This window comes from Salvelinus fontinalis, chromosome 37 (assembly GCF_029448725.1).
Source record: "Salvelinus fontinalis isolate EN_2023a chromosome 37, ASM2944872v1, whole genome shotgun sequence".
NCBI lineage: Eukaryota > Metazoa > Chordata > Actinopteri > Salmoniformes > Salmonidae > Salvelinus > Salvelinus fontinalis.
In genome coordinates, this window is record NC_074701.1 from 33,515,594 (window position 1) to 33,539,663 (window position 24,070).

General features: G+C 42.2%; 1 protein-coding gene and 1 long non-coding RNA gene across 2 annotated transcripts; one reads left to right on the plus strand and one right to left on the minus strand.

Annotated features, from left to right (window-relative positions):
- Positions 1 to 11,503: 11,503 nt before the first annotated feature.
- On the plus strand, positions 11,504 to 22,981 carry LOC129835894 (catechol O-methyltransferase domain-containing protein 1-like). Its single transcript, XM_055901600.1, has 7 exons — positions 11,504 to 11,613; positions 16,159 to 16,280; positions 18,016 to 18,121; positions 18,285 to 18,403; positions 20,050 to 20,104; positions 20,191 to 20,324; positions 22,683 to 22,981. Exons 1-7 carry the CDS (start codon positions 11,559 to 11,561, stop codon positions 22,833 to 22,835), a joined length of 744 nt encoding a protein of 247 aa, XP_055757575.1. The 5' UTR covers positions 11,504 to 11,558; the 3' UTR covers positions 22,836 to 22,981.
- LOC129835895 (uncharacterized) lies at positions 22,396 to 22,775 on the minus strand. Its single transcript, XR_008756580.1, has 2 exons — positions 22,537 to 22,775; positions 22,396 to 22,487 (listed from the first exon to the last, which is right to left on the minus strand). It is a non-coding gene; the product is annotated as an uncharacterized LOC129835895 (long non-coding RNA).
- Positions 22,982 to 24,070: the final 1,089 nt, after the last annotated feature.

Genomic DNA, 24,070 nt, shown 5'->3' on the forward strand with positions numbered 1-24,070 from the left:
AGTGGTAGTGGTAGTAGTAGTGGTAGTAGAGGTAATAGTAGTAGTGATAGTAGTAGTGGTAGAGTGGTGGTAGTAGTAGTAGTGGTGGTAGAGTGGTAGTAGTGGTAGTGGTAATAGAGGTAGTAGTGATAGTAGTGGTAGTAGTGGTGGTAGTAGTGGTAGAGTGGTGTTAGTAGTGGTGGTAGAGTGGTGGTAGTAGTGGTAGAGTGGTAGTAGTGGTGGTAGTAGTGCTAGTAGTGGTAGTAGTGGTGGTGGTAGTAGTAGTAGTAGTGGTAGTAGTGGTAGTAGTAGTAGTAGTGGTGGTAGTAGTGGTGGTAGTAGTGATGGTAGTGGTAGTGGTGGTAGTAGTGGTGGTAGTGGTAGTAGTGGTGGTAGTAGTAGTGGTAGTAGTAGTGGTAGTAGTAGTGGTAGTAGTAGTGCTAGTAGTGGTGGTAGTAGTAGTGGTAGAGTGGTGGTAGTAGTAGTAGTGGTGGAGTGGTAGTAGTGGTAGTAGTAGAGGTAATAGTAGTAGTGATAGTAGTGATAGTAGTGGTGGTAGTAGTGGTAGAGTGGTAGTAGTAGTGGTAGAGTGGTGGTAGAGTGGTAGTAGTGGCGGTAGTAGTAGTAGTGGTGGTAGTAGTAGTAGTAGTGGTAGAGTGGTAGTAGTAGTGGTAGTAGTGCTAGTAGTGGTAGTAGTGGTGGTAGTAGTAGTAGTAGCGGTAGAGTGGTGGTTGTAGTAGTAGTAGTGGTAGAGTGGTGGTAGAGTGGTGGTAGAGTGGTAGTAGAGGTAATAGTAGTAGTAGTGGTGGTAGTAGTGGTAGAGTGGTGGTAGTAGTGGTAGAGTGGTTGTAGTGGTGGTAGTAGTAGTAGTGCTAGTAGTGGTAGTAGTGGTGGTAGTAGTAGTGGTAGTAGTGGTGGTAGTAGTAGTAGTAGTGCTAGTAGTGGTGGTAGTGGTAGTAGTGGTGGTAGAGTGGTGGTAGTAGTAGAGGTAATAGTAGTAGTGATAGTAGTGGTAGTAGTGGTGGTAGTAGTGGTAGAGTGGTAGTAGTAGTGGTGGTAGTAGTAGTGGTGGAGTGGTGGTAGTAGTGCTAGTAGTGCTAGAAGTGGTGGTAGTAGTAGTAGTGGTAGTAGAGGTAATAGTAGTAGTGATAGTAGTAGTAGTGGTGGTAGTAGTGGTAGAGTGGTAGTAGTGGTGGTAGTAGAGGTAGAGTAGTGGTGGTAGTAGTTGTGTTAGTAGTAGTGGTAGTAGTGCTAGTAGTGGTAGTAGTGGTGGTGGTAGTAGTAGTAGTAGTGGTAGAGTGGTGGTAGTAGTAGTAGTAGTAGTGGTAGTAGTGGTAGTAGTAGAGGTAGTAGTAGTAGAGGTAATAGTAGTAGTGATAGTAGTGGTAGTAGTAGTGATAGTAGTGGTAGTAGTAGTGATAGTAGTGGTAGTAGTGGTGGTAGTAGTGGTAGAGTGGTAGTAGTAGTGGTGGTAGTAGTAGTGGTAGAGTGGTGGTAGTAGTGCTAGTAGTGGTAGTAGTGGTGGTAGTAGTAGTGGTAGAGTGGTTGTAGTAGTAGTGGCAGTAGAGGTAATAGTAGTTGTGATAGTAGTAGTAGTGGTGGTAGTAGAGGTAGAGTAGTGGTGGTAGTAGTAGTGGTAGTGGTAGTAGTAGTGGTAGTAGTGGTGGTAGTAGTGGTGGTAGTAGTGGTGGTAGTAGTAGTGGTGGTGGTAGTGGTAGTGGTAGTAGTAGTGGTGGTAGTAGTAGTGGTGGTAGTAGTAGTGGTAGTAGTAGTAGGTGTAGTGGTGATAGTGGTAATAGTAGCAGTAGTGGTAGTGGTAGTAGCGGTAGTAGTAGTGGTAGTCGAGGTAATAGTAGCAGTAGTGGTAGTGGTAGAGTGGTAGTAGTAGTGGTAGTAGCAGTAGTGGCAGGAGTGGTAGTACTGGTAGTGGTGGTAGTGGTAGATGTAGTAGTAGTAGTAGTAGTAGTAGAGGTGGTAGTAGTCGTGGTAGTAGTAGTGGTAGTAGTAGTAGTAGTGCTGTACACCGGGTAAGACATGAGAAATACTCCAGATTTTGACCCTAGCCCCCAGACACTTAAACTATTGCAGCATAAATACTGGAGGCTGAGACAGGAGGGGTTGGGAGGGATAGAGGTAGTAGTAGAGGTAGTGGTAGTAGTAGTAGTAGTGGTAGTAGTAGTAGTGGTAGTAGAGGTACTAGTAGTAGTAGTGGTGGTAGTAGTAGTAGTAGAGGTAGTGGTAATAGTGGAGGTAGCAGTTGCAGTAGTAGTGGTAGCACTGGCGGTAGTAGTAGTGGTATTATTATTAGTAGTAGTAGTAGCAGTAGTAGTGGAGGTAGTAGTAGTAGTAGTAGTAGTGGAAATGGAATTGCTATTAACAGCAACTACAACAAAAATATTAATGAGAATAACAATACATAAAGCAATAGTAGTAGACCACTCTCAAATGACTGAAAAGCCACATGGCATGGTATGAAATCCAAAACAAAATGGGAAATGTTTTAGGCATTACATTGTACTTTTCACTGGCTGTCCTTCAGGTTGTGGCAGGAGGACACATATTTTGCTGCACAGTTTGGCTATTCACCCAATAAATATTAGATTTATTCTTCATATTTTATAGTTTCAAATTCTTTTTACTGATTGATCATTTTGGTAAAGAAAGATTCTCTTACACTACCATTCAAAAGTTTGGGGTCACTGAGAAATGTCCTTTTTCTCAACGTCAACAGTGAAGAGGCGACTCCGGGATGCTGGCCTTCTGGGCAGAGTTGCAAAGAAAAGCCATATCTCAGACTGGCCAATAAAAATAAAAGATTAAGATGGGCAAAAGAACACAGACACTGGACAGAGGAACTCTGCCTAGAAGGCCAATATCCCAGTCGCCTCTTCACTATTGACATGAGACTGGTGTGTTGCGGGTACTATTTATTGAAGCTGCCAGTTTAGGACTTGTGAGGCGTCTGTTTCTCAAACTAGACACACTAATGTGCTTGCCCTCTTGCTCAGTTGTACACCAGGGCCTCCCTCTCCTCTTTCTATTCTGGTTAGAGACAGTTTGCGCTGTTCTGTGAATGGGAGTAGTACACAGCGTTGTACGAGATCTTCAGTTTCTTGTCAATTTCTCACATGGAATAGCCTTCATTTCTCAGAACAAGAATAGACTGACGAGTTTCAGATGAAAGGTCTTTGTTTCTGGCCATTTTGAGCCTGTAATCGAACCCACAATTGCTGAGGCTCCAGATACTGGATTAGCTAACACAAGTTGGATTAGCAAACACAACGTGCCATTGGAACACAGGAGGGATGGTTGCTGATAATGGGCCTCTGTACGCCTATGTAGATATTCCATAAAACATCTGCCGTTTCCAGTTACAACGGTCATTTACAACATTAACAATGTCTACACTGTATTTCTGATCAATTTTATATATTATTTAATTGAATTTAATTGATTGTGCTTTTATTTAAAAAACAAGGACATTTCTAAGTGACCCCAAACTTTTGAAGGGTAGTTTAGATCTGAGTATATGTCACAAAGTAATTGGAAATGCCGCTCTGTCTCTATCTCTCTGGGCAGCCATGTTTGCTTGTGATGACTGGTCTCTATAGCCAGGCTGTGCTCACTGAGTTTGTACCTAGTCAGTGTTTTCCTCAGTTTTCTATCAGTCACAGTGGTCAGATAGTCTGCCACCATGTACTGTCTGTTTAGAGCCAAGTAGCAATTTCTTAGATTGTTTTGTGGTGTGGGTGATGAGTGATATATTTTTCTCTTTGCTTTGTAATGATTTGGTTGGGCCAGATTTTCTGAGTGCTGTTCTGAGGCTCTATGGGGTTTGTTTGGGTTAATGAACTGAGCCTCAGAATCAGCTGGCTGAGGGCTCTCTTCTCTTGTTTCATCTCGACATTGTAGAGCTGTGTGATTAAATGTTTCGGGGTCGCTTGTTTTTAGATGGTTGTAAAATTTGATGGCTCTTTTTCCTATTTGAATAAGGAGGGGGCATTGTCCCAATTCTGCTCTGCATGCGTTATTTTGAGTTTTTCTTTGCAATTACAATACACTCTTGTAAAACTCAGCATGCAGAATTTCGACTGGATGTTTGTCCCATTTGGTAAATTCATTATTAGAGAGTGGACTCCATACTTCGCTGCTATATAGAGCGATTGGTTCTATAACTGATTGGAAAATGTTGTGCCAGATTCTAATAGGAATTCCAATTTTAATATTCCCTTTAATGGCATAGAATGCTCTTCTTGCTTTGTCTCTCAGCTCGTTCACAGCCATGTGAACGCTAACTGTGTTGCTGACATTTAGTCCTAGATACGTGTAGTTTTTGGTGTGTTCTAATAGAACTGTGTCCAAATAGAATTTATATTTGTGATCCTGATTTCCGGACCTCTTTTCGTTTTTAGGTAAATGTCAGAGCCCAGGTCGGGCAGAACCTGTGCAGATGATCTAGGTGCTGCTGTAACGCCTCCTTAGTGGGAAACAGCAGCACCAGGTCATCTGCGTACAGCAGACACTTGATTTCAGTGTTGTTTTAGGTGCTGCAGATTCTTCTAATGTTTTTGCCAATTCTTTAATGTAGATGTTAAATAGTGTTGGACTTATTAAGCAGCCCTGTTTCACTCCCCATCCCTGAGAGAAGAGGGATGTTTGCAAACAAGTCTGTTTGCTTGTTGCCAATTTTAACTGCACATTTGTTTTTAGTGTACATTGAATTAATAGAATCATATGTTTTCCCTCTAATACCACTTTCTATTTGTTTAATAAAAAATACTTTGTGCCTAAATGAATCAAATGCTTTTGCCTTTGTTTTTGTTTACTTGTTTGTCAATTAGAGTGTGGAGGGTATAAATGTGGTCTGTTGTGCAGTAATTTGGTAAAAATCCTATCTGTCTTCTGCTAAGGACGTTGTGTTCATCAAGGAAATGAAGTATTCTGCTATTTATGATACTGCACAGAATCTTCCCCAAGTTACTCTTAATGCAAATTCCTCTGTAATTATTTGTGTCAAATTTGTCTCCATTTTTATAGATTGGTGTGATCAATCCTTTGTTCCAAATATTGGGGGAAATACCTGCAATGTTGAGGAGTTTGAGTGTAGCCAATTTGAATTTGGGGTCTGTATATTTGATCATTTAATTTAAAATACCATCTCACTCCCTTTCTCTTCTCTCTGTCTCTCTCTGTCTCTCTCTGTCTCTTTCTGTCTCTCTCTGTCTCTCTCTCTCTGTCTGTCTCTCTCTGTCTCTCTCTCTCTCTCTCTCTGTCTCTCTCTCTCTGTCTCTCTCTGTCTCTCTCTGTCTCTCTCTGTCTCTCTCTGTCTCTCCTGTCTCTCTCTCTCTCTCTCTCTCTCTCTCCTGTCTCTCTCTCTCTTTTCCTCTCTGTTCTCTCTCTCTGTTCTCTCTCTCTCTCTCTCCTGTCTCTCTCTCCTGTCTCTCTCTCTCTCCTGTCTCTCTCTATCTCTCCTGTCTCTCTCTCTCTCTCCTGTCTCTCGGTCCCTATCTCCCTCTCTCTCTTTCTCTCTTTCTCTCTTTTCCTCTCTGTTCTCTCTCTCTCATCTCCATCTCTCTCTGTTCTCTCCATCTCTCTCTCTCGACATCCCCCCTCTCTCTCTCTGTTCTCTCCATCACACCATTCATCCCTTCAGCCAGTCCAGAGGGTCCATCTCTCTGAGAGAGCTCATAATCAAGTCAATTAAGAGGGTCCAATGGCCATAGCAAATTGATCTGAGTTATAAGATTATCATTAGCGAGAGAGATAGTCTGACTGGAGAGGATTGGAGGGGCAATATGAGTTCATTCATATCACAAGCAGGACAAAGGATTTGCAGACTGATGGAGAGAGAATATGTTCCTTTCTCCTAAAAAATTATAGTTATTATGAGATATTCCTGTGACACTTAATATTCAGACAAGTCTCAGCATATCCAGAAATAGCAGATATATCTCTACCTCGTAGAACCTCCAAGTGTCACTGACATAGACACCGATAGCGCTGCCAGTCAGCCAGGGGGTTAGATTAGACAGCCGCAAGAGTCGCTGCCTTCAATTCCGAGAGACCACTAATTGTTTCTGAAGAAATGTAATTTTGTCTTCCTGGGTTCCTTGCTCAAGGTGTTAGCACCTCAGCACCTCTCGCTTGTACCTCAGGTTTCACAGGGCCTCCGGTGCCCCCCAGCACACTGTTTGATGTTTCTGAGGTCTGTCAGCTCCTCGCGTGACTCCATGGAAATTGAAATCTGTATCTATTTACATGCCAGGTTAATAACAAAGATGAAAGTCAAACAACCCCACCTGCCACTCAACCCTGGTTTTATGCTGTGGCAGATTCCCTATCACTGTTACAATAGGGTTTAAAATACAAACCTGGTTTTATGCTGTGGCAGATTCCCTATCACTGTTACAATGGGGTTTAAAAATACAAAGGGTGGATGATTGTGCTGTAAATTGAATTGGTTAATTCCTCGATATTTCTATAGAGCTATCATTCCAGATTCCAGGATGTTTTTGAAGTAATTTTATTACATCTCAATCTAAATTCAGCGAACTCTTGCAGAATGACCTAGATGCAAAGCAGAGGTCCTTTGTGAGTGTGCAGTGTATGTGTGTGCGTGCATGCATCTGTGTATGTGTATGTGTGTGTGTGTGTGTGTGCGTACACGCTTGTGTGCACTTATTCTTCTGCAATTTTTGCGGGCTCCGAAAAAGCACAGGCTTCAGCCCAGGTCTGGCGCAGTCACAGTCACCCAGTGTAGTTGGAGCAAATCAACATCAACAAGCCTGTCTCCCACAGTGTCTGGTGTAGAGGTATCTCTAAGCAGCCCTGTCATGTTAGGAGACATCAGCTGACGAACGCAGGGCAACTCTAAACATGTCAATTGAAACTCCCATCAGAAAAAGGAAGAGAAAATGTCTATCAATCGTCTTGACGTTCTACTCCGCTACGATTAACATGCATGAAGACCTTTCTGACTGCTGAGAGGATGGTGGTGCGTTGAACACAAAACTGACTGCGGTAACTAAGCGATACATCACAGACATCCCATAATACAACTCTAACTGATGGTGTCATCGGCGTGCCGTTACAGGCATGTCCAATACTTGAACTGATGATGTCATTGACTGAATTCATCAAGGCCGATAAGACACGTTTCAAAGCTACAGAATAGCAGTTGTAGTCTGTCCTTCCCATTATTAGACAGGACTAGAGGCATCGCTGGCTCTGGGAGAACTGCAGATTTACTAGACAATATTGCCACTTGCTGGTGAATTGCTGGTAATACACTACAACGCCTGTAAAAAAGACATATAGGCCTACAGTGGGCCTATAGGTCTATAGTACAATGCTGATAGTGTAGCCCAGGGGCATTCAACTCTTACCCTACGAGGTCCGGAGCCTGCTGGTTTTCTGTTCTACCTGATAGTTAATTGCACCCACCTGATTAGAGGGGAACAATAAAAACATGCAGAGGAATGGTCTTTGAGGCCCAGTGTTGAGTTTGAGGGGTGTAGCCTATATCTGCATCGTCTAGTTTCTTAGAATATTTGCATTTCTGGATTCACCTTCTAAGACAATGAGATTATATCACAGGTACAAAACACCTTCGGTCTCTTGGGGAGTTTAAGGAATCATGAACATCAATCTCAAAAGTTGTGGTATTCCGTTTGGGCCTACACTACCACCACTGCGCATTAGTTTGAACTGCACTCTACTCACCACATTCTTCTGAAGACATCAAAACAGGATGCTCCTGAATACTTTTGTGTTATATTTAAAAAAGTTGTACATGTTCTTTCTTTTTTCATCCACTGCAATCCCTCACCTCGGACAGACAGAGAGACAGAGAGACAGAGAGACAGAGAGACAGAGAGACAGAGAGACAGAGAGACAGAGAGACAGAGACAGAGAGACAGAGAGACAGAGACAAAGAGACAAAGAGACAAAGAGACAAAGAGACAAAGAGACAGAGAGACAGAGAGACAGAGACAAAGAGACAAAGAGACAGAGAGACAGAGAGACAGAGAGAGACAGAGAGAGACAGAGAGAGACAGAGAGAGACAGAGAGAGACAGAGAGAGACAAAGAGAGACAAAGAGAGACAAAGAGAGACAAAGAAAGAGAGACACAGAGAGACAGAGAGAGTGTGTGTGTATACAGTTGATGTCGGAAGTTTACATACACTTAGGTTGGCGTCATTAAAACTTGATTTTCAACCAGTCCACAAATTTCTTGTTAACAAACTATAGTTTTGGCAAGTCGGGTAGGACATCTACTTTGTGCATGACACAAGTAATTTTTCCAACAATTGTTTACAGACAGATTATTTCCTTTATAATTCACTGTATCACAATTCCAGTGGGTCAGAAGTTGACATACACTAAGTTGACTGTGCCTTTAATCAGCTTGGAAATTTCCAGAAAATTATGTCATGGCTTTAGAAACTCCTGATTGGCTAATTGACATCATTTGAGTCAGTTGGAGGTGTACCTGTGGATGTATTTCAAGGCCTACCCTCAAACTCAGTGCCTCTGCTTGACGTCATGGGAAAATCAAAGGATCTCAGCAAAGACCTCAGAAAAAAATTGTAGACTTCCACAAGTCTGGTTCATCCTTGGGAGCAATTTCCAAACACCTGAAGGTACCACGTTCATCTGTACAAACAATAGTACGCAAGTGTAAACACCATGAGACCACGCAGCTGTCATACTGCTCAGGAAGGACACGTGTTCTGTCTCCTAGAGATGAACATACTTTGGTGTGAAAAGTGCAAATCAATCCCAGAACAACAGCAAAGGACCTTGTGAAGATGCTGGAGGAAACAGGTACAAAAGTATCTACATCCACAGCTAAACGAGTCCTATATCGACATAACCTGAAAGGCCGTTCAGCAAGGAAGAAGCCAGTGCTCCAAAACCGCAATAAAAATGCCAGACTGCAGTTTGCAAATGCACATGGGGACAAAGATTGTACTTTTTGGAGAAATGTCCTCTGGTCTGATGAAACAAAAATATAACTGTTTGGCCATAATGACCATCGTTATGTTTGGAGGAAAAAGGGGGATGTTTGCAAGCCGAAGAACACCATCCCAGCCGGGAAGCACAGGGGTGGCAGCATCATGTTGTAGGGGTGCTTTGCTGCAGGAGGGACTGGTGCACTTCACAAAATAGATGGCATCATGGGGAAGGGAAATGATGTGGATATATTGAAGCAAAATCTCAAGACATCAGTCAGGAAGTTAAAACTTGGTCGCAATGTGTCTTCCAAATGGACAATGGCCCCAAGCATACTTCCAAAGTTGTGGCAAAATGGCTTAAGGACAACAAAGTCAAGGTATTGGAGTGGCCATCACAAAGCCCTGACCTCAATCCTATAGAACATTTGTGGGCAGAACTTAAAAGAGTGTGTGTGAACAAGAAGGCCTACAAACCTGACTCAGTTACACCAGCTCTGTCCGGAGGAATGGGCCAAAATTCACCCAACTTATTGTGGGAAGCTTGTGGAAGGCTACCCGAAACGTTTGACCCAAGTTAAACAATTTAAAGGCAATGCTACCAAATACTAATTGAGTGTATGTACATTTCTGACCCACTGGGAATGTGATGAAAGAAAAAATAGCTGAAATAAATAATTCACTCTACTATTATTCTGATATTTCACATTCCTAAAATAAAGTGGTGATCCTAACTGAACTAAGACAGGGAATTTTTACTAGGATTAAATGTCAAGAGTTGTGAAAAACTGAGTTTAAATATATTTGGCTAAGGTGTATGTAACCTTCCGACTTCAACTGTATATTGCAATGTGTGTGTGTGTGTGTGTGTGTGTGTGTGTGTGTGTGTGTGTGTGTGTGTGTATCACAGTGTGACCGTGTGTGGTGTATCGCTGTGAAGCGCTATTAGCCAAGGGGGCCGTGAAGACTCCTCATGCTACTATACGTTTTCATAACAGAATAACTTTTGTTTACCGTGAGTAATGAGACAGACAGTGGTGAGGCAGGCTGCAATGCAGGAGGAGGCAGAGGAGACAGACAAAAAGCATTCAAGCTGACATAGAGGTTAGTACAGTGGTTCCCAAGCTTGTGGCGTACCCTGAAATTGAAATGTGGTTTCCTGATAAAATTGTTGTTTGTCTTATCTCGAACACCCATTGGAGTTTACAGCTTACCCACCTTTTCTCTACCACTACATCACCGGTGAGGAGGAAGAGGAGCGAGGAGTTGGGAAGCCTGCTGCACATGGCAACACGCATCTTCACGTTCCATAAACACAAAGAGCAGCTGAGGGAACCCAGTTCTGTCTGTGGAATGTGCCAGGGAACAGTCAGTTCTTGGCACAAGTAGCAGGAGCAATTAGCGTCACATAAGCAGAGGGCCAGCGCAACGGGGGTGGGGGGTGGGGGGGGGGGGGTAGAAAGGAGGATTGTGGGAAACAACAAGGCATCGCTGGGAAGCCCTGAGACGAACTGAGCTGAGCAGTGCTGCACGCTCAATCCAAGGCATCCCTTCCCTTTCCTATACCAGTCAACACTCAGAGATCTCGGATGAGAATCTCTCCTCCAAAGACAGTTCAGGTCATGGCTCAATTCATTTATGTGTAGTTGTTGGCAAATAGGTTTTGTTTGTATCCCTGCATCCATAAATGGGGAATTGACAGAGGAAGACAGAGGAAGCTTGGTGTCCTTGGAGAGACCTCACATCCCCCCCGAACTGTTTTGAAAAGTACCCCTCCCCCCTTCCACTAGAAGTTAAACTAGAGTTGTTGTTTCACGACACAGCAGGTTGTGAGCCAGTTAAAGGGAAACACACAGGCAGGTAGCAGCAAAACAGTGTGACTGACTTGCAAACTAAAACCATACTGTTTTGGTCTGATGTCTTAACCCAGCGAAACAGAAAATAGGAAGATGTAAAGTACAGTATGCTGTAATGTTAGCTGTAATGTAATGGTGCCAATCTTTCTCATTCAGTTGGGACTGAGGCCTAAACACTAAATGACATCTGCAGGAAATATTTATTATGTAATATAGATTCAGCTCAACTAAGGCCGATTTTAGATAGGAAATCATCTGAGAAATGTTGATGTTAGGGTGAACTTACTCTTTAACAAACTCTTTAACATCAGTTTGATTCAACAGTGTTGCTCATACTCAACCCCAATGTTATGTCACCAGGGAGGAATGCATGGCAGGTCTAGTATTTGTATGTATTATTTGACCCCCTGTACTTGCTTCCTAACTCCCAGTGCCTGCGTTACACATCTAGTATTTGTATGTATTATTTGACACTCTGTACTGCATACAGTGAGCTTCAAACAATGGTTCCCTTTGGCTGACACCTTGGAAACTCCACTCTTACGTCATGGGGATCATGGGGTGGTGTCTGGAAAACACATTGTGAGGAAAGTGTTTACATACAGAGTGGTCGATATCTTGTCCCTCATCCAAAAAGATAGTTCAAAACAAACACACACGGAGACCAGTGGACTTTCCCATCCACGCTGTATAAATAGTAGACCCACATTCCCTCAATACAGTCTCTTTGGTGTTCACTCTATATAGCTGAATAGACAAACTTCCAAAATGGCTCCAGATATCAAGATGTATTTCTGCATTCAGCTTGTTCTTGCACTAACAGGTAAATATCACGCTGTAGAATGATGTGGTCCATACCAAACTGATATTATAATGGATTGCTTAGAAGTACAGTAAACTTTTGTTTTACAGCTGTCACAAATAATCTATGATATGCAATGTGGATATGAGACACAAAAATGATTTAATATGTTGGTAGTAGGATAGCTTGTCATGTTGGAATCATATTTTAATGCAATTAAAATCATTATAATTAATAATTAATAAAATTTAATGCAAAGTACAATGAAAATCTAATTTTAAAGCTCATATTAACGTGCTCAAATAATGTTGTTGACTCATAAAACCACTCAGTAAAACCCTATTTCAAACTTGTTTTTGAAACAGACTGTTTAAAAAAATGCTTATGATTTTCTTGTGATGTGACCTCACATTCTTTGGCCGAGATAGCCCCATCTGTCATTTGTTAAAGACCCAATTATGCAAATGACCAGAAGTTTGTTTTTTTCCATGAGAGAGAAGGAGACTAGGGGACTTAGGCTCAGGGGCCTCATTTATAAACTGTGCTTACATACAAAATATAACCAAAAATATGCGTGTACCAGTTTTCACACAAAAGTTAGCATTTATAAAAACTGAACTTGACTTGAAAATGTGCTCACCTTCCAGCAAACTTTAGACCGCATATACAGTGGGGCAAAAAAGTATTTAGTCAGCCACCAATTGTGCAAGTTCTCCCACTTAAAAAAATGAGAGGCCTGTAATTTTCATCATAAGTACACTTCAACTATGACAGACATAATGAGAAAAAAAATCCAGAAAATCACATTGTAGGATTTTTAATGAATTTATTTGCAAATTATGGTGGAAAATAAATATTTGGTCAATAACAAAAGTTTATCTCAATACTTTGTTATATACCCTTTGTTGGCAATGACAGAGGTCAAACGTTTTCTGTAAGTCTTCACAAGGTTTTCACACACTGTTGCTGGTATTTTGGCCCATTCCTCCATGCAGATCTCCTCTAGAGCAGTGATGTTTTGGGGCTGTTGCTGGGCAACACGGACTTTCAACTCCCTCCAAAGATTTTCTATGGGGTTGAGATCTGGAGACTGGCTAGGCCACTCCAGGACCTTGAAATGCTTCTTACGAAGCCACTCCTTCGTTGCCCGGGCGGTGTGTTTGGGATCATTGTCATGCTGAAAGACCCAGCTACGTTTCATCTTCAATGCCCTTGCTGATGGAAGGAGGTTTTCACTCAAAATCTCACGATACATGGCCCCATTCATTCTTTCCTTTACACGGATCAGTTGTCCTGGTCCCTTTGCAGAAAAACAGCCCCAAAGCATGATGTTTCCACCCCCATGCTTCACAGTAGGTATGGTGTTCTTTGGATGCAACTCAGCATTCTTTGTCCTCCAAACACAACGAGTTGAGTTTTTACCAAAAAGCTATATTTTGGTTTCATCTGACCATATGACATTCTCCCAATCTTCTTCTGGATCATCCAAATGCTCTCTAGCAAACTTCAGACGGGCCTGGACATGTACTGGCTTAAGCAGGGGGACACGTCTGGTACTGCAGGATTTGAGTCACTGGCAGCGTAGTGTGTTACTGATGGTAGACTTTGTTACTTTGGTCCCAGCTCTCTGCAGGTCATTCACTAGGTCCCCCCGTGTGGTTCTGGGATTTTTGCTCACCGTTCTTGTGATCATTTTGACCCCACGGGGTGAGATCTTGCGTGGAGCCCGAGATCGAGGGAGATTATCAGTGGTCTTGTATGTCTTTCATTTCCTAATAATTGCTCCCACAGTTGATTTCTTCAAACCAAGCTGCTTACCTATTGCAGATTCAGTCTTCCCAGCCTGGTGCAGGTCTACAATTTTTTTCCTGGTGTCCTTTGACAGCTCTTTGGTCTTGGCCATAGTGGAGTTTGGAGTGTGACTGTTTGAGGTTGTGGACAGGTGTCTTTTATACTGATAACAAGTTCAAACAGGTGCCATTAATGCAGCTAACGAGTGGAGGACAGAGGAGCCTCTTAAAGAAGAAGTTACAGGTCTGTGAGAGACAGAAATCTTGCTTGTTTGTAGGTGACCAAATCCTTATTTTCCACTATAATTTGCAAATAAATTCATTAAAAATCCTACAATGTGATTTTCTGGATTTTTTTTCCTCATTTTGTCTGTCATGGTTGAAGTGTACCTATGATAAAAATTACAGGCCTCATCTTTTTAAGTGGGTGTAACGGTTGTCCTCCTCCTCTTCGGACGAGGATTGGACCAAAGCGCAGCGTGGAATGTGGACATAATGAAGTTTATTAAAGTAAAGACGAAAACACTTAAACAAACTACAAAATAACAAACGACGTAGACTGACCTGAACAAGAACTTACATAAACACGAAGAATGCATGAAACAGGAACAGACTACCTAAAACGAACGAACAAACCGAAACAGTCCCGTGTGGTGCACAGACACAAACACGGAAGACAACCACCCACAAACAAACAGTGTGAACAGCCTACCTTTATATGGTTCTCAATCAGAGGAAACGTCAAACACCTGTCCCTGATTAAGAACCATATAAGGCTAATTACCAATGACCTAAACATAGAAACACAAAACATAGAATGCCCACCCCAACTCACGCCCTGACCAACTAAACACATACAAAAATAACAGAAAACAGGTCAGGAACGTGACAGTGGGAGAACTTGCACAATTGGTGTCTGACTAAATACTTTTTTGCCCCACTGTACACGCTATCTATTGGTTGAAGTATTAGATTAGTATATTGTGCAAATTATGGATATACTAGACACGTTTGTTCATAACAATGAACAGGTTAATAAGATGCAATCATTTGCTGTTAGTGAGAAGAGAGAAAATCTATTTATCTTTGCATTTGAAAATAATTACAAATAGGCATCTATTTTCTAGGCTATTATTTATTTAATTTCCATGATCATTGCATAATAAATTCCTGACCTTTTCTGTGATGGTTTCATACTCACCAGGTTGCTAGCACATAGTCCTAGAACAAGTACTGTATACTATTTGTCCCATATCTCCTTTAATTGCACCCACTTCATAGTAGTAAATAGACAAGTTATTTGACTCTAAATCACCCGATCCAGAGCTCAGATCCAGAGCACAGTTTATTAACGGTGGCACAGACGGTTGTAGGTTACTTCTGTAGTTTTCCTCTGAATACTGTCATTTCACATTTCTCTAGTAGACAATATTGCGTTTATACACATAATACATATTTTCAGAAGCATTGCAGAATAAATTATTACACTTTTTTGGCCATGATGGGTTCATATTCCCGAAGTAGCCACAGACTACAAACAATGTAATGTAAATGTAATTACCATGCGCATGTCTCATTTAACTGGGCCTATTAGATACGCTATTAATTCAAGTATTTTGCTCTATGCACAGAAAGGAAGCTGGTTTATAACATACAGTAGAATTTAACAGGTGAACAGACATATGACATTTTGCATTGAAGTGTGTAAGTTATGGCCATCACTGTGAGTAGACAATGTTCTAGAATTTACACAGTGCAGCAGCGTAGGTTGGAGAAAATGTAAATGCAAAACATTAGGTCCTATTGAATTCAAACGGTCTGTTTACAGGTCCACAGCTATTTGCCTTTGTTGTTGTCTTACATAAACTTTTTGTCTGTCAGATAGCCACGGCCTACAGCAAATGTCACTGCAAAGGTTAAACATTCTGTCATCACCTTCAAAGACATTTGATCAAGTTCGCTATTTCCTTTAGAAAAATGCCTTGGCCTTGTTCCAAAGTATACAGGAAAAAGGGCGTTATTGTCACAATAAAAGGTGAACGATGGGCATTTTCAGGCGGGGGTTTAATGTTTGTTGATACGCACACAGTTTCAGGACGGGCCTGATTAGTAAATAGGAAACATACATATGCATGCCATGCACCAAGTTTAGTGTGCAATTTACGCAATGGCTATAAATGAGGCCCCAGGATTGCAACAACTATCTCGCCAATCACTTTTTCAAATGATGTGGTTAATAAGAGTTGGCTGTTAAGAAGCACTTAGCTAGCATGCTAGCAATCGCTGCAAACGTAGATAGACGGCTAACCAACAAGAAAGAGTGTCAAAACAGAGCCTCCACACAACGTGGTTTACAAGCTGCAAAGGCAAGTCTGCATGCTGGACATCAGGGGCAGCCAGAGCAGCTTGACCCCACATGGAACTCTGAGTTGGTAGATCATTTGAATATCCAAGTGCATGCACATCTCATTGGCTGAGCTGCAAAATCAGCTGTTTTTGACCAGTAAGCCCACACCATTCTGTTTTTTCCTTACAGGCCAAACAAGGGCACAGACTCAGAGAATATCCATCTTTTTAACATCTTTAAGCACTGCAATTTCTTATCCTGATGTTGACAGTAAAGAATTCTTTACAAAGGTTAACTTGCTAATTCCTGAACCCGCTGTAATCAATATTTGCCGTGGTTGCGAACACGGCTTTGGGGCTGACAATCAAAATGACGTTTAGATGGGTTACCATGCAAAACTAAATTTGTAACTGATGTTTTTTTGGTCAGGCACAGGAATAGGATCTGCCCTGCCAGGTAAGAGCCACAGTGGAGGGAAGAACGACCCAGTGCTGCAGTATGTCGTGAACAACTCACTGAGAGAACATCCTGTCATGACCAAACTCAGACTGGTAAGGCTGGACTGGGTTAGAGCCAGGGTTAGGGTTGTGGTTGTTTTTGAGGCTAGTGTTAGGGTTGAACCGGGATGAGGACATGAAACTAGGGCTAGGGTTGGACTGGTAAGACTGGACTGGGTTAGAGCCAGGGTTAGGGTTGAGGTTGAGGCTAGTGTTAGGGTTGAACCGGAATGAGGACATGAAACTAGGGCTAGAGTTGGACTGGTAAGGCTGGACTGGGTTAGAGCCAGGGTTAGGGTTGTGGTTGTTTTTGAGGCTAGTGTTAGGGTTGAACCGGGATGAGGACATGAAACTAGGGCTAGGGTTGGACTGGTAAGACTGGACTGGGTTAGAGCCAGGGTTAGGGTTGAGGTTGAGGCTAGTGTTAGGGTTGAACCGGGATGAGGACATGAAACTAGGGCTAGGGTTGGACTGGTAAGACTAGGGAGAACCAGGGTGTTTATGAGATGAAAAGCAGGAATGTACTGTACATACAAACCAGATGTGTAGACAGACACTGGTTTTCTACAGTATCAGGACAGTTCAATAGGCTACTATAACCACTAGAGGTCAGCACAGTACTATACAAACACTGTGCTGAGAAGCTGCAGTCAGCAATACGGTGTAATTACATGGTTCGATTAGATTATGTCATAAAAAAAGTCATGTTTTTGTCTTTATTTGTCGATGTTTGAAATCAAATTTTGTGTTAAACGCTCTGTAACAAAGCGTTCTTAGTGTCCAACAAGCTTTCTCAACCCCTAACCTTGTTCTGAACACCTCCACAACAAAGGTCATGTATGGCAAGACGGTACACTGTCCTTCTCTCAGCACAAATCAAAGCTGCAGGCTAAAGTTAAATCTAGACTTTGTTTCCTCTATCGTAATCGCTCCTCTTTCACCCCAGCTGCCAAACTAACCCTGATTCAGATGACCATCCTACCCATGCTAGATTATGGAGATGTAATTGATAGTTCGGCAAGTAAGGATGCTCTCGCTAGAGGTTCTTTACCATTCGGCCATCAGATGTGCCACCAATGCTCCTTATAGGACACATCACTGCACTCTATACTCCTCTGTAAACTGGTCATCTCTGTATACCTGTCGCAAGACCCACTGGTTGATGCTTATTTATAAAACCCTCTTAGGCCTCACTTCCCCCCTATCTGAGATATCTACTGCAGCCCTCGTCCACCACATACAACACCCATTCTGCCAGTCACAGTCTGTTAAAGGTCCCCAAAGCACACAAATGCCTGGGTCGCTCGTCTTTCAGTTCGCTGCAGCTAGCGACTGGTACGAGCTGCAACAAACACTCAAACTAGACACTTATCTCAATCTCTTCATTCAAGACTCAATCATGGACACTCTTACTGACAGTTGTGGCTACTTTGCGTGATGTATTGTTGTCTTTACCTTCTTGCCTTTTGTGCTGTTGTCTGTGCCCAATAATTTTTGTGCTGCTACCATGTTGTGTTGTTGTCATGATGTGTTGCTACCATGCTGTGTTGTCATGTGTTGCTGCCTTGCTATGTTGTTGTCTTAGGTCTCTCTTCATGCAGTGTTGTGTTGTCTCTCTTGTTGTGATGTGTGTTTTGTCCTATATTTAAAAAAATAAAAAAACATGAATCCCAGCCCCCGTCCCCGCAGAAGGCCTTTTGATAGGCCATCATTGAATTTGTTATTAACTGGTTTACCTAGTTAAATAAAGGTTAAATAAAATAAAAATTCTCCTTCCTTCATGTTGCAGAAAACCCTTGAGGACCCATGGAGCATCATGCTGGTTGCTAGTGAACAAGCACAACTGATGGCAAATTTGGCCAAACTGATTAACGCCAGCAAAACCATTGAAATTGGTATGTAATGATAAAACAAGCTTCATCCTGAAAACATTTAATGTTACTCTATTATTTGGAACATCTTTCATTGTGCCAATCTTTTCAACATTCACTAATTCTGAATGAACTGCCCTCATTCTAATATCAGAAGAGACTAATGTCAATATTTTCCTCTCTCCAGGGATGTACACGGGGTACAACACCCTGAACATGGCGTTGGTTGTACCAGAGAGTGGTCAAGTGGTAGCATGTGAAATAGACGACGAATACGTGAACATTGCTAAACCTTTCTTTAAAGAGGTCAGATCAACATTCCTCTAGTCATTCAGCTAGTTTACTTGCTCCAATATTCCTCTAGACAGGAATTAGATCTGTTTGTCCAGTATTCAACCCCAAAACAACATCTAAACCCATTCAACCCGTTGGAATTCAGAAACATTGATTGTCTCTCCAAAAGCTTCAATACAGCATATTCAGTATCTAACATCTGTCAGTCAGACTTCACAAAGTGCTGTGGGTGGAGTAGTGAGGCCGTCTGCTCAGAAGTAAGTGTCTACGAAAAGGTGCAAAGCCAAGCAGCAGAGAATCCCTACAATGAACGTAATGCCCCCCCTCCAAACAGTAGAAATACTACTGTACACAACACAGGTGACAGAAAATTGTGACAGACAGAAAATGGTTGGTATTGTCTGTTAAAAAATTCAAAAGGCACTCGCACATCTGAACAATCTTATTTACAGCTGCATGGCAACAGTTGAACAAGATGAAGGAAAAAGGAAACCGCACACTGCTCTTGATAGTATCACTGATATTTAATAAGGTTACGTATCGGCCTCACGGCCTTCGTCAGAGCTTTTGTGTTTTTTTTAATTTACACCTAGCCCCACCCACATCCGTTCCACACATCAAAGGGGGTTGGAGGCAAAGGAAAAACAAATAAGTGCCACCAAATATAACAATATGCATTGCATAAATATTACAAAAGTGTATAAATAAGACGTATTATACACGTCTGTAAACCACAATGAGGACATAGCAAGTTTTCATTAGTCATTGGGTACATCGTACGGAAAACATCAGAGTAGGCACATAGGCACACATATTCAAATATTCAAATTCACAACATAACATACATAGGCATTTCATCATTAAGTCCTTTAGGAAATAATGTCTGGAGGGTGAAAATCCCAAAACATTCTCTTTTACTCAGACTATTATTAATATCACCTCCCCTGTCTGATATCTTAACTTTCTCTCTGCCACAAGATCTAAAGGTGGAAATGTCATGTTTTAGGTCATTAAAATGTACAGCGACTGGATAATCCCTCTCCTTTCTCCTGATTGAACTTTTATGTTCACTAATTCTCTGTTTGAGAGAGCGGGATGATTTACTGACATAGCTGAGCCCACATGGACATTTAATCATGTAAATAACATGGGTGGTGGAACACATAATAATGTCATTTATTTGGAACCGTTTTCCTGTGTGTGGGTGGCAGAAATATTCACACTTTCACACAATATTCACACACATTTTCTTTTGTGGCTGGCAGTTGGCATGAACCAATTTATTGCGTAAATTCCTCTCCTATACACAATAAGTGAGTGATTTTTCAATTCAGCCGGCAAAGCTGGGTCTGATGATAAAATATACCAGTGTTTCTTGACCACACCTCCCACTTTTCGTGAGTTCAAAGTATATGTGGTTGTGAACATTACGGAGTGTTCTTTAGCTTAAGCGGGTCTTTTTTGTAACAGTTCATCTCGTGTTTTTCCCAATGCCAAATTAGAGCTTCTTAAAAAAAAATGGTTGGTATTATCTGCTTCAAACAATCTAAACTCGAAATCAAGTCAACATTTTATTTAAAGCACATAGAAACATTTAAATGGACTTAACAGTAGAGATGCCTAGACTAACTACCCTTGTCATCCTTTCTCTTTTCTAGGCCGGAGTCGAGGATAAAATTAATGTCCGTCTTCAAATGTGTATAAAAACACTGGGTAGGTGACTGATTTTAAAGAACCCAAACACGATTCCGTTGTGAAACGGGTGAATCCTTTTCAACGTGATCTTTTGTTTGTCCTAGATGAGTTGATAGCTGCTGGGGAAGCTGGCACCTACGACTTTGTGTTCATCGATGCGGATAAACGGAACTATGACAGATATTACGAGAAGTCTCTTGAGCTTGTGAGACAAGGGGGCATCATTGCCATCGATAATGTGAGTAGCCTATGCCCAAACTTTTATTCCTACAAGCGAGTCGTGATTTTGAATATGATTTGAATAATGCCAGCATGCAATCGATTTGATCTCTTAAGCTAACTAAGGTAAAGATGCATGAAAAGATAGGCCTACATATAAAACACAGAGAAAGATTTATTTATACATTTTTTATTTCACCTTTATTTAACCAGGTAGGCTAGTTGAGAACAAGTTCTCATTTACAACTGCGACCTGGCCAAGATTAAGCAAAGAAGTTCGACACATGGAACAACACAGAGTTACACATGGAATAAACAAACATACAATCAAAAATACAATAGAAAAATCTATATACAACATGTGCAAATGAGGTAGGATAAGAGAGGTAAGGCAATAAATATGCCATGGTGGCGAAGTAATTACAATATAGCAATTAAACACTGGAATGGTAGGGTGTACAGAAGATGAATGTGCAAGTAGAGATACTGAGGTGCAAAGGAATAAGATAAATAAATAAATACAGTATGGAGATGAGGTAGATTGGATGGGCAAATTACAGATGAGCTATGTACAGGTGCAGTGATCTGTGAGCTGCTCTGACAGCTGGTGCTTAAAGCTAGTGAGGGAGGTAAGAGTCTCCAGCTTCAGAGATTTTTGCAGTTCGTTCCAGTCATTGGCAGCAGAGAGCTGGAAAGAGAGGCGGCCAAAGGAGGAATTGGCTTTGGGGGTGACCTGCTGGAGCGCGTGCTACAAGTGGGTGCTGCTATGGTGACCAGTGAGCTGAGATAAGGCGGGGCTTTACCTAGCAGAGACTTGTAGATGGCCTGGAGTCAGTGGGTTTGGCAACGAGTATGAAGCGATGGCCAGCCGACGAGAGCGTACAGGTCGCAGTGGTGGGTAATATATGGGGCTTTGGTGACAAAACGGATGGCACTGTGATAAACTGCATCCAATTTGTTGAGTAGAATGTTGGAGGCTATTTTATAGATGACATCCCCAAAGTAGAGGATCGGTAGGGTGGTCAGTTTTACGAGGGTTTGTTTGGCTGCAAGAGTGAAGGATGCTTTGTTATGAAATAGGATGCCGATTCTAGATTTAATTTTGGATTGGAGATGCTTAATGTGAGTCTGGAAGGAGAGTTTACAGTCTAGCCAGACACCTAGGTATTTGTAGTTGTACACATATTCTAAGTCAGAACTGTCCAGAGTAGTGATGCTGGACGGGCGGGCATGTGTGGGCAGTGATTGGTTGAAGAGCATGCACTTAGTTTTACTTGCATTTAAGAGCAGTTGGAGGCCATGGAAGGAGAGTTGTATGACATTGAAGCTCGTCTGGAGGTTAGTTAACACAGTGTCCAAAGAAGGGCCAGAGGGGTGTCGTCTGCGTAGAGATGGATCAGAGAATCACCAGCAGCGAGAGCGACATCATTGATGTATACCGAGAAGAGAGGTGGCCAGAGAATTGAACCCTGTGGCACCCCCATAGAGACTGCAAGAGGTCCGGACAACAGGCCCTCCGATTTGACACACTGAACTCTATCAGAGAAGTAGTTGGTGAACCAGGCGAGGCAGTCATTTGAGAAACCAAGGCTGTTGAGTCTGCCAATAAGAATGTGGTGATTGACAGAGTCGAAAGCCTTGGCCAGGTCGATGAATACGGCTGCACATTAATGTCTCTTATTGATGGCAGTTATGATATTGTTTATGACCTTGAGCGTGGCTGAGGTGCACCCATGACCAGCTCTGAAACCAGACTGCACAGCGCAGAAGGTACGGTGGGATTCGAAGTGGTCGGTAATCTGTTTGTTGACTTGGCTTTCGAAGACCTTAGAAAGGCAGGGTAGGATAGATATAGGTCTGTAGCATAATGGGTCTAGAGTGTCTTCCCCTTTGAAGAGAGGGATGACCACGGCAGCTTTCCAATCTTTGGGAAACGTATCACCTCTGTCTTCAGTCTGAGCCTCTCTCCTCACCTGTCTCCCACTTCACCTCACTCCTCTAATCTGTCTATCTGATTACCCTTCCTTGACCTGTCTATCACCTGTCTATCTGATTACCCTTCCTTGACCTGTCTATCACCTGTCTATCTGATTACCCTTCCTTGACCTGTCTATCACCTGTCTATCTGATTACCCTTCCTCGACCTGTCTATCACCTGTCTATCTGATTACCCTTCCTTGACCTGTCTAGCACCTGTCTATCTAATTACCCTTCCTTGACCTGTCTATCACCTGTCTATCACCTGTCTATCTAATTACCCTTCCTTGACCTATTTATCACCTGTCTATCTAATTACCCTTCCTTGACCTGTCTTTCTGACCTTGTGACCACAGGACACCTCACCTGTATCTCTGATCCCCCCACCTTCTCCCCCCAGGTACTCTGGAGTGGTAAAGTGGTGGACCCTGCTCCTGATGACCTGACCTCCCAGGCTCTGGACAAGCTCAACAAGAAACTCCACACGGACCAGAGGATCGATCTGAGCATGCTCACTGTGGGCGACGGACTCACCCTGGCCATCAAACGCTAACGATAACCCATGCTAACTCATACTAACCTCTGATGACAAATGCTTAACCCATGCTTACTCCAAACCCACTGTGATTTATTTGGGATTTATTTGAGATGTGGTAAACATGAAGGGCTGGAATAAATAGATGCTATTTTCAACAAGTACTGTACGTGTACGAGTGAGATTCACTTTTTACTTGAAATTCGAAAGCATGTCAGCCTCTGTCTCAGTAAGAGCTAAATAACTACCTTTCACTCCCAGAGATTTTAGGTTTTTTCAGGGTGTGACTAAAATAATTGTTTATTAGATTTCAATTGAGTACAGGCTTAACTGAATGACAACAGAATACCATGTGGTAGTTTTGGGGTAGGCCTCGTCTCAGAGGAATGCTCCACAGAACCAGATGCTGATAACAGATTGCTCTATGCTGGACAGCTGGCATCGAAACCCTCCAGCTGGGAGAAGAGGGATGCGATGACGGCTCTCCAGGTTACATGCTGGTGGAGAGGTGGGAGGTCTTTGGAAGACTTTTGCTCCAAAATATCAAGTGAGACACAAGGGGTGAGTTGACATACTCCCCTGGATTTATGCCCATTGGTTGACAGAAAGGGAAGTGATTATGGCACGAGTGAGACTGTAGGTTCTGATTTATTTTTATGTGTGTGTACATGCGTTCGTGCAAGTTGAAAAAACATGTTGACTCAACCTACTTGTAGAGAAACGTCAATGCCATCCTTTGTCATGTTGACAAAACGGTTTATGACTCTGTCATACAGTATTCACTTTTAGTTTTGGTTGTCCATGGCCACCTGGCTACAATGCTTGCTCACTAGCCTAACTGTGATAGTTAACATTTGTCTTCTACATCTAGCTACATATTAAACTTCCGTCCTCTGGCCCGGGGCACAACAATGTATGCATTTTTGGATAGATCAGAATCGCTATTATAATCATTGGCTAGTACTGGAATTGAGTAAAACCACAAGTCCAACTCCCTATCTCCATCCATGGCTAATTTAGTAAAGGGTCAATTGTAGCTAGCTAGCTACAACAACACAACAGAAAAGCAACTATTCAAGGGGTTTTGGAAAATGATGTATTGCTCTCAATGTGATATGATTGGAGTGAAACCAAATGCAAACTGGCTTCCCTTAACATGTTTTTTTTGGTGCTCCAGGACCATTCACAGTTGAGCTCACACATCACAATGCCACAGATGTCTCAAGTTTTTGGGGAGCGTGCAATTGGCATGC